The 10,185-nt window shown below is 48.0% G+C and overlaps 1 protein-coding gene across 1 annotated transcript in view; it reads left to right on the forward strand.

The window, feature by feature from the left end:
- The window catches only part of PTP4A3 (protein tyrosine phosphatase 4A3), a 44,238-nt gene extending 34,471 nt beyond the window's left edge, over positions 1–9,767 (forward strand). The window contains exons 3-6 of the mRNA XM_048939279.1: positions 1,179–1,271; positions 4,474–4,604; positions 5,136–5,210; positions 5,597–9,767. Coding sequence (XP_048795236.1) covers positions 1,179–1,271; positions 4,474–4,604; positions 5,136–5,210; positions 5,597–5,714 — 417 coding nt within the window. The 3' untranslated portion in view covers positions 5,715–9,767. The remainder of the gene's footprint in view (positions 1–1,178; positions 1,272–4,473; positions 4,605–5,135; positions 5,211–5,596) is intronic.
- The last annotated feature ends 418 nt before the right edge of the window (positions 9,768–10,185 follow it).

A 10,185-nucleotide genomic window follows, 5' to 3' on the forward strand; every position in this document is an offset into this window, starting at 1 on the left:
TGGTGGCAAAATTCACCTTCCCTCCAGATCTGCAGGCTTTTTTGGCTGAGCATACAGGGATTTTTAGTGATTTGGAAGCCTCGTGCAGGGAGGGGATCAGCAGGATCATCCAAGCCCCCAGCCTGCCACAAGCAGGCACAGGGATGATCTCATTCGGCGCCCGGCCGGGGCTGATACACCAGCACGTAATCCAGGGGCAATCCATGCCTCGGGTGATAAGCCCAGCTGGAAAAAGCCCAAGTCCCGGCGTGCCTGCAGCACGTTCAAGTAATTAACTCATGGGGTACAGCAGCAAAACACCTTCATCAGTCAAAGAAAAGCCTCAAGCAAATGCTCAATGAATTCATGGGGAATGCGCCAAGCACTCACTCATCTCAATGCACTTCTGCAGGGGAGTTGAATCCTCACTGTACACCCAATAATTTCTCCTTTAGAGGATCTGTTGCTTTGGAGGAATTGTCTCCTTTTTGGGGATTTTTCTCTGGGACATCCATTGCAGCTCAGCATCATGCCCCATGCTGTTGGTTTTGCTCTTGGCACTGGGCCCCTGGGTGCTGTTTTTTTTCAGCCTGGAGATGGGCTCAATAATCTTTATGGGTCCCTTCAAACTCAGGATATTCTATGGTTCTAAGCTTTAGTTGCTTATATGGGGAATATGATGTGATTTTGAATACCTCCAAGGCTTTAAAATGAAATGATGCTCTGGATGAAAAAAGCTCATGTCTATGTGGAGGTTTGGTGCTCTAGGATTTAATGTTTCATTGGGATCTCTGGAGGTCCCTTCCAACCCCTACAGTTCTGTGATTCTGTGATTCTGTGAATTAGCTGAAATTTTTCCTTCCTAGCCCATGCCGACTATGGGGGATTTTTGCTTGGGCATCCAGGTTTGGGCATGATGCAGTTTTTGGGAGTGTATGGTCCATGTGATCATAGAATCATTAAGGTTGGAAAAGACCACTAAGATCATCTAGTCCAACCATCAACTCATCACCACCATGCCCCACTAAACCATACCCCTCCGTGCCATATCTCTCCTTTTCTTTAACACCTCCAGGGAAGGCCCACCTCCACGAGCAACCTGTCAACATAGGGCTGGGCCATGTTGAGGATAACCAAGGTACAACCCAGCGGGATTTTCCCATATCTGCTCATCATAAAACCTCTCCTTCCCTCTCCAGGATCTGAAGAAGTATGGTGCCACCACAGTTGTGCGAGTGTGTGAAGTGACCTATGACAAGACCCCTCTAGAGAAGGATGGCATCACCGTCATGGTAAGTGGAGGGCACCCCCTCCATGCCTCCTACCCATCCCATGGATGCAAAAAGAAATACTGCTCCATGATGGGACACAGAAAAGCTTGGGGTCCCCACATTCTTGGAGGGCAGCACTGGGATACGATGTTTTATGCAGACATGTATTGCTCCAGGTGAGCACTCAGCTTTTTGCACATCCCAAAATGGATGTTTTGTGGACAGTTTGGCTCAAATGGGTTTTAGGGCACAGAGAGGAAAAACTGGGGATGACACCAAGGTCCTGACACCTCTCTGCTACCCAATCCCTTGTGAGACATAAGGCTGCTCAGTCAGCAAATTCTTGTTGTGGTGTGAGCAGCATCTCTGCTTCATGTCCAAGCACCCACGTGATTCGATCAGAGGGACTTAAAGATAACGAGGCTCCTGCTGGAAAAGCTGGAAGTGGCTGGTCTCTGTCCAGGACAGATAGGAGATGACGGAGGAGATGTATGTGGGTTTGGGGCAGTTGCGGTCTTTCCACGGCACTGCAGAAGCCTTTGGAAGATTTTTGTGTTGTCTGAGCTGCAGGCTCCCTGCCGTGCAGCCAGAGCTTCCCACTTAGCTACTGTTGCTCAAATAGGATTCCTGCAGCAAACCTTCCCACGCAGCCAGCAAAGGGAGTGTTTTAACAAGTGGGGAATTCTTTCCAAAATAAACGAAATAACACAGGCTTTCCTTGGTCGACAGAGGGAAGAAGCTACAAATAGAAGGAGAAATTCAGCTTGCTTTGAACCAGCATGCAGCACATGCTTCCCAAAGCTGGGGCAAAACTGAGCAGCAAACACCATCCCTAGGGTCCGCTTAGCATCCCTTGTTCAGCATCGCTCATGCTTGCCCGGGAGCTTGAAGGCAGGGTTTGAAAGCCAGCTTTGGCCTCAGGCAGAGGCAGGCAAACTCCCTGTTTCCCGGCGTCAGGCTGAAATTGGGCTGGTGCTTTAAAAAAAGAAAGCATTGCCCACGCACTCGAAACTGTGACTCATGCAGCTGAGCCCGCAGCTGCCTGTGCTGCTCTGTGCTGGGGCTTGGAAGCACCCAGGGAATGAGAGCCCTTGATCCCACATGGAAGATATCCATCGTTCCCGTTACCCTCAGCGTTATCTTATCTGAGGGGTATTAAAAAAGCAGAGTGGCTTTTTTTTGCTCTTTTACTGGGGAATCAAAGGGAGAAAGCAGTGAGAAGAAAAAAAAAAAGCAAGGATGCTGAGCTGGCACAGCTTGGTCTTTATCTCAGGTGATAAATAATTGGAGATGATGTCAGGTGTGATTGCCGTGCTGGGGAATTGGCACAACTGGTGCTAGGTGAGCTGAGAGCCCCGCAGGGCAGACAGTGAGTAATTGGATAAAGGCAGCGAGCTTTTGGAAAAGTCCTTGTATGGGGCAGGCATGCTTCTGGTGGGCTCCAGCCTTTCCACTGCTGGAACAGGGAGTTTCTAGGAGGAGTCTGGGAAGTCTGGCAGTGCTGAGAGCACGTGGGGAGCTGCCTGGTGTGGGATGGTTGAGAGTTCTCTTTGTATGAGATGTATCCTGGATGTAATGAATATCATAGATATCATAGAATCATTCAGGTTGGAAAGAACTTCTAAGATCATCTAGTCTAACCATCAGTATAGGCAAGTCCTAGATGAAAGACATATCTTATATAGAGAGCAAGATCAGGTTGGATATTAGGAAAAAATTCTCAGAAAGAGTAGTGAGGCATTTGAATAGGCAGGTGGTGGAGCTACCATCCCAAGAGGTTTTCAGAAAAGGGTAGATATGGCACTGAGGGGCATGGTTTAGTGGGCATGATGATGATGGATTGATGGTTGAACTAGAGGATGTTAGTGGTCCTTTCCAGTCTTAACAATTCTATGATTCTATGATATGCATCTTAGATACAGAAACTCAGCCTGGAGGACTCCAGACAGAAATAGGGTAAAAGGCAGAATTCAATCTACACAGGAACCGTGTCCTACCTATACATCCAATATGTGGGATATAGTTACCTGTCTTTATAAGATATATCCTATATAGAAAGATGCCTACATCTTAGATCTATGATAACCTATAGTATATGGATATCTCTGTGTATTTTCAGCAGATAGAGATCTATATCGTATTTTTCTGTGGATAGATATGTGCAGATATACAGAGACATCTCTACATTATATACTAAATATATCCATTTATATACTAAATATATTCATATATATAGAATCATTAAGATTGGAAAAGGCCACTAAGATAAACCTACCCAACTGTCATCCTATCACATACTGACTAGGTATCCTGACCTTTTCTTTGAGGAATAGGTTCAAACTGGTCCTGTCCTGGATGTCCTCCTTGGCTCAAGCATTAGAATGCCTTGAAGCCCAACGTGTTCATTTCCTCTCAAAGCCTGACGGACATTGCATCTCTGGTTCAAATCCCAAAGTGAAGTGAAGCTTAGTGCTTTTTTGCCATCTTACACCAGGGACTCAAACACAGCAGCTCAGTGACTCACCCTGTAGCCGCAAAGATTCTGGCCCTGTGCTTCTCACCTGTCAGATTTCACTGCATCTCATCCCAGCTATGCTCTCCTGCCCATTGTTGTCACACATGCCACATTCCTCCTGCCAAATCCCCCATTTTGGAAGAGAAATCCCTATACTGGGAGAAATGTGCAATGTCAGCTGTCTGGTGGTGCCCATAGGGAGGGGAGGGACTGTCCCTCCCCCAAAATACTGCAGAGGAGAAGAGAAATGCTTTTCTCCCCAGCAAAGTGGCTTTGTGCTCCTGGCACTGGATTTAGATGGGAGCTGAGGAGAGGAAGGATAGGGCTTGTGGCTACCCAAAATTCAGCACAGCCAAACAGCCACTGCCAAACCTGAGTGTGTTGGAATGAAATTCCAGATGAGTCTGGAGGAGGCAGACAATGGCCTCTAAAGGCAAGAGGACGTGGGGACAGGATCATGTTGAAGGTCATGGAGGTACTTAAAGATGAGCCTCTTTCTAGGGGTCAGGAGGATCATGGACTTGGCATCATCCAACCCAAACCCTGAGCCAAAGGATTTGTTCTCACCTTGCTGCACTATGAGCTCAGTTCCAAGAATAAGCACCCACCAAAAGCCATCACCTCAGGATAAAAGCGGTCCTTTATAGTTTTCAGCATGGGATCTGCTGAGTGTTTCTCTCTCTTCTCATCCCTCTCCCATCCCTGCAGGATTGGCCGTTTGATGATGGAGCACCTCCTCCCAGCAAGATAGTGGAAGATTGGCTCAACTTACTGAAGACAAAGTTCTGCGAAGACCCCGGCTGCTGCGTGGCCGTGCACTGTGTGGCTGGCTTGGGGCGGTGAGTCGCAGTCTGGCACAAAGTGGGAAACAGCCACTTGTTTCCCCTCCCCCTTCTAACAGGGTTTTGCAGTAGTGAGGGTGTTAGTGGGAATAGGCATTGATGTACTGCTCTCTGAGCACATATTTGCTAAATTCTGGGTACCAGGGGGTATACCAGCAATGCTCAGTGCCTAGCAGTGCATTTGCTTTTGTTATCTTATTGCAGTCCTCTCACTGAAATCAGGAGCTGCTGCTTAGCCTTGCAGCACGTGAGGACTGTGTTTTGCATGGGTATTTGTATCTGTACAATTTGCCTCCAAAATCCTTCTGCTCATTAAAGCTCAGCTACCAGCCCTTTCCTGTAGGTTTTACCTGTGGGATCAGCCACTCTTTGGGGCCACACTCGCAGCCTAATCTCAAGAAATAACAAAATTAAATCCTAGTGCTGGTGTCTGCTCAACTGCCCTGTGGTCCCCAACCTGAGATGGAATGTGAGTGCCCAAATTGGAGGCATAGTTTGGAGTTGAATATTGCTGTTGTTGCCTTTCAGCGCTCCCGTCCTGGTTGCCCTGGCTTTGATTGAGAGTGGGATGAAGTATGAAGATGCCATCCAGTTCATCCGACAGTAAGTGCCCTGGCAAGCAGTGTTTCAGCACAGGGGCAGAATCACAGAGTGGTTTGGTTGGGGTTGGAAGGGACCTCTGGTTCCATCTGGTCCAGCCTCTGCTCAAGCAGGGACACCCAGAGCAGGTTGCCCAAAGCCATATCACAGCAGCTCCTGAAGATGTTCAGGGAAAGACACTGTAAGGTGGGGAGGAAGCAACCCTGAGAATCAGAGCTGTAAAAGGCTCAATGCCCATCACAGTCCTTGGAGGATGCACACTGCTTCAGCCTCCAAAATCCGTTATTTGCTCCAGGCGGGGGATTTTCCACCACAATGGCTGGGTTTGGATTGGTGTTCTCCTGCTGTGTTGCTGACTGCACCAACCCCTCTGTTATCATTCCTTGCAGAAAGCGCAGAGGAGCCATCAACAGCAAGCAGCTGACCTACTTGGAAAAATACCGACCAAAGCAGAGACTCCGGTTTAAGGACCCTCATAACCACAAGAACAAATGCTGCATCATGTAACCTCAATGACCTCTTGCCAAAATTTGTGCACACAGACACCCAGGCACTCGCACACATCTCCCCTGTCTCTTCCCAGCCCCGTGCACCCCCACACACTGCCCCATTCGTGGACCCCACTGCTGGGGGCTGGAGAGGGGGGGGACACGGAGCACAGCCAGCGTGTCCCAGCACCTGGAGCGCACTTGCCTTGCTGAATCCCCAAGAAAGGATGCTCAGCCTAGCTGCAGCCCCAGAGAGGGAAGGCAGTGCTGCCCTTTGACTATTGACATTAGCAGGCAAGGAGTTCATGTGCCGGTTCTTTTGTCGCCTTCCTTCTCTTCTTCCTCTTCCCCTTCCTTTCCTGTTGCACTGAGATCAAGTCCAGCACAAGGAGAGTGCGCACAGGGGCACTTGTTTTGGGAGTGATACAGGTAGAGCTGTGCCAGCCATGGAGGGGTAGGGAGCAAGAAAGCTGGGGTACCCACCTTTCCCACCCTTTCCCCCCCAAAAAGGGCTGCAGCAGTGGGTTTGGAAGTGAGGATGGCTCAGTGACCTCGGGAGGAAAGATGGTGATGGCAGGGAGAGGAAAGGGGCTCATAGCATGGTGGTCATGGGAATGGCTGAGCTGAGTGCCCCCCAGTGCTGATCCCTTTCTCCTGCCCCCTCTCCATCATCCCCCATGGGGTTTGCAGAGGGCTCACTGCCCCTCCAGGCCCTGCAGGTATACAGCAAAGGCATCAGAAAATTTGGGGATGATGGCAGGGCTTTGAGGTACCCAGCTTTCAGGGGTGCAGGGTCAACACTGGGTCCCACCAAGTGCTGGATGCTCTTATTTATGGCTTCCAAACTCAATGCACAGAGTGATGGTTTCTTTCCCACCGTGTCCCCTCTGCTGAGCTTGCAGTGATGCAGTGGGCCTGAGCTCATGTGCTCAGCATCTTTGTCATTGCATCCCCAAGCCACGGCACAAATCCAAGTTCTGACTGTGATGCCCAGTCAACACAAAGTGCATTTTGGGGCATGTCCATGTCCTCCACCACTATGTTTGCTGGCCATGGGGCTGGGAGCTTTCCTAGAGGATTTTGGGTGCTCCCGGCAAGAGCACATCACCAAATTTTGCACCTGCCTTTCCTCCCTTTCTGTTGGCATCTGCAATGTACGTGACACCTGGCACCCCAGATCCTCACCAGTATGTGCCATGGGGTGGATACAGAGCAGTCCCTGAGCCAGGACAGCAAACATCTCTCAACTTTCTGCCTTTGAATGCTTGGAGCAGTGGGCACGTAGGGGGCACAGGTGTGTTTTTTCTTTTGATGAGGGTAAGAAGAAATTTGCTAATTAAAGGAAAAAAAAAAACAAAACTGTTTGTCTTCTGCACGTCCTCTGGCCTTTATTTCTCCCATTGCTGCCCTGTGGAGCCCAGGAGGTGACTTTCAGCCCTCCAGTCTAATCCCCAGCACTATCACCAGGACATTCATGTGGCCCAAGTAATGTCCCATATATCGTAGAATCATAGAATGACCTGGGTTGAAAAGCACCACAATGATCATCTAGTTTCAACCCCCCTGCTATGTGCAGAGTCACTCATATCCTCTGGGCTCACTGTCAAATACCCCTCAGCTGCAGAGTCACAGATGTTTGGGCAAGGTGAGCTAGTCACCCAGCATCTGTGGTTTGGGGCCACCCAACTTGAGATGCCTTCAGTGCCCTGTGTTGGGTATCTCCAGAGCTTTGTGTGCCTTCTGACTATCCAGAAACAGTTTGGAGGGCTCATTTCTTGGGGTAAATGTTGAGGAAGTTAGGCTGAGGATGAGCTTGGAACCCTTTGAAAGAGCTAGACCCACTGTATATTAGAGATGACCACCTCAGGGGAAATTTATGGTACCAAGCCAGGTGGACCTGTTATACCAAGCTATTATACCAAGCCCCACATAGTGGGGCTGCTCAAGATCCCTTGAGTTTCTGGTGCCCCATTTTAGGCTGTTGATTCCCATGTTTCATGGGGAAAGCAGTGGTGGCTGCAGGGTCTGCTCTGTTGGGAAGGGTGATAAAATGGGCTGATTAAAAGGCCTGATCCTGTATTAAAGCAAGCTCTCTGGGTGGGTCATCCTTCCCTTCCTGCCCCATCATGTCCTGCTGCTAAAATAGGTGCTGTAGCTGCTGCTTTGTCCCCAGAGGTTTTAGGAAGTGGCTTGGAATTGTGACTGAGGCAGCCCCAGTTCCTCTTAGAGACCTATGGAGGGTATAGGATGAAGTGATGGGAACCACCATAGGGCTATTTCTGCCCTGACAAACAGAGGAGAAATGTTGTAAGTCTAAGCTTGTTTTGGGATCACTTTGGGACGGGCTTTGCAGTGCACTTCATGTAGCATCAACCCAACCACCTTAAAAATAGGGAGCTCATGTAAAAGCAGTCCTTGACCTGAAAAATCCATGTGGCCAAATCTTGAGCACCTCTGGCTGGCAGAGCAGTGTCTTGGTGTCTTTCAGTTTTGTGAGTCACTGCAGAAGAAACCATGCTGCTTTAATTGCCCTATTTCTTTTCCTTCTTTTTTTTTTCTTTTTTTTTTTTTTTCTCTGATGGATGTTTCCTCCTATCATGGAACTTTCTGTCACCTCCCACGTGCTGCTCTGGACAGGTCACCTCAGCAGCTCAGGAGCTGCCAACCTTGCACAGAGGGTTTTAACTCAATTTGAGGTTTCTTTGTGTTGGACTGCCAAATATTTGGAATTTTTTTAACAGAGACTTGGGCTCCTTTCTCCAGGGTACCAGTCCCTCAATGTTTAAGCCTATGGGTCAGTTACTGAAATACAACAGGGTGGGGAAATTGAGGGTATCCCAACTGGGTTAGAAATCTCAAGGCAATTCCTAAATGTAAATCTTGGGATGGTAATAGGGAAGTCTGGAGCTCAGTAGAAACAGAGCACCTGAGCAAGTCCTGAGTGACCAAAGGCTTGTAGCTTGGCTGATTGTGCAGTCTCTTCTTTATTGTAATTCCTGTTTCATCTCAGATGCCACAACATGTTGAAAGAGGTGTAGAAAAACTACATTTGCCAATTTTGTCATGGCTCCAGTTGTCTTCAGCAGTCATAGAGACTTGGGTCTTGCAGAAGTCATAGAGAATGGACGCCTCCATCACTTTGGCTGTGAACAAACCACCTAATCCCACCCTTACCTGCAGAAGCAAAGGCACAAACTGGGTTTCATCCCTCCTATCCCTATCCATCTCCTTCCCCTCCTCCATGGAAAACTTCCATCATTCCATCAGTAAGTCATGGCTGAGCATCACATGGGGGATAAATCTGAGCAGCAATTTGTGATCGTGTCCTCTTGTGGTGTTACAGGTGTGCCTCTCTTTGCATTTTGGCTTTGCATGCCCCTTGCGTTCTCCATGTTTGCCAGTCTGATGATGGAATGCACGGTGGGAGCAGTGGTTGAAAGGAGAACACCACAGCCATTGCAAATTCTTTATTTAAGAAAGGTCTGGTGGCAGACTTTGCATTTGCAAATATCTGTCATGGGTCTTGTAGTAAGGCTGAAACTGTGGTGCTTGAGCTGAGAGCTTCAGATGAGGATGTTTATGAGCAACAGATTTTCCAAGGATGCATAGTGATTGTCTACAATAGAATGAGTCGATTTATTTTGTTTTTCTTGAGTTCGTTTCTTTTTGTTATTAGTCCCAGTGGGGAAGTGCACAGGGAGATTCGTGACTTCCATGCAGTTTGCAGGGTCTTATATCTCATTTGCTTCCATCAGGCTGGGTAGGCAGGGTTTGGTGGATGGGTTTGGATGGGATGCTGTCTGGTGGGAGAGAAACGCAGCCAATTTCTTTGCATAATGCGGGTCATAGGGGGGCTGCAGTCCCCTTTGCAGACTGTATCAGACATTGATGGGGAGGGGGACGTTCCTCCACGCTCAGCTTCTCTTCAGATGATGATCTCCAGATGAACTCTCGACTTCCCAGCTGTTTCGTTCTGTGCAACAAAGAGCTGCATATTTTCCTTTTTAACTCTGTGGGCAATCATAGCAGAATGTAGATTAAGCCCAGATGACTTTTTTTTTTTTTTTTTTTTGGTCTGAGCCATTGCTTAAGTTATTATGCCCGTTGCTTTTTGTATCAGACAGCATCACTTTGAATATGCAGATGAGGTATAGGATCTTGACACTTTATAACCTTTTTAAAAAGAAACTTGTCTGTTTACTTATGTCTCGTGTAAAAAGGAAAAAAAAAAATGTATGCCTTTTAGTAATCACTTTTTTTCCCCTTTTTTTTTTTCTTTTTTTTTCTTTTTTTTTTTTCTTTTTTTGAGTTTTATGAAATTACAGTGGTTTCACTCCGGCAGCAGCAAAATAAAAAGTGTTCACTCTTTTGTACATCCCTGTGTGCTGCAGTGCTGCTAATGGGGAAGGCAGCAAAATGGGAGGAGGCAAAGGCAAGGGTTAATGGAGAGGTGCCCAGGGAGGGCACATTGCAGTCCCCTGGGCTAATCT

Source organism: Lagopus muta, chromosome 3 (genome assembly GCF_023343835.1).
Source record: "Lagopus muta isolate bLagMut1 chromosome 3, bLagMut1 primary, whole genome shotgun sequence".
Taxonomy (NCBI): domain Eukaryota; kingdom Metazoa; phylum Chordata; class Aves; order Galliformes; family Phasianidae; genus Lagopus; species Lagopus muta.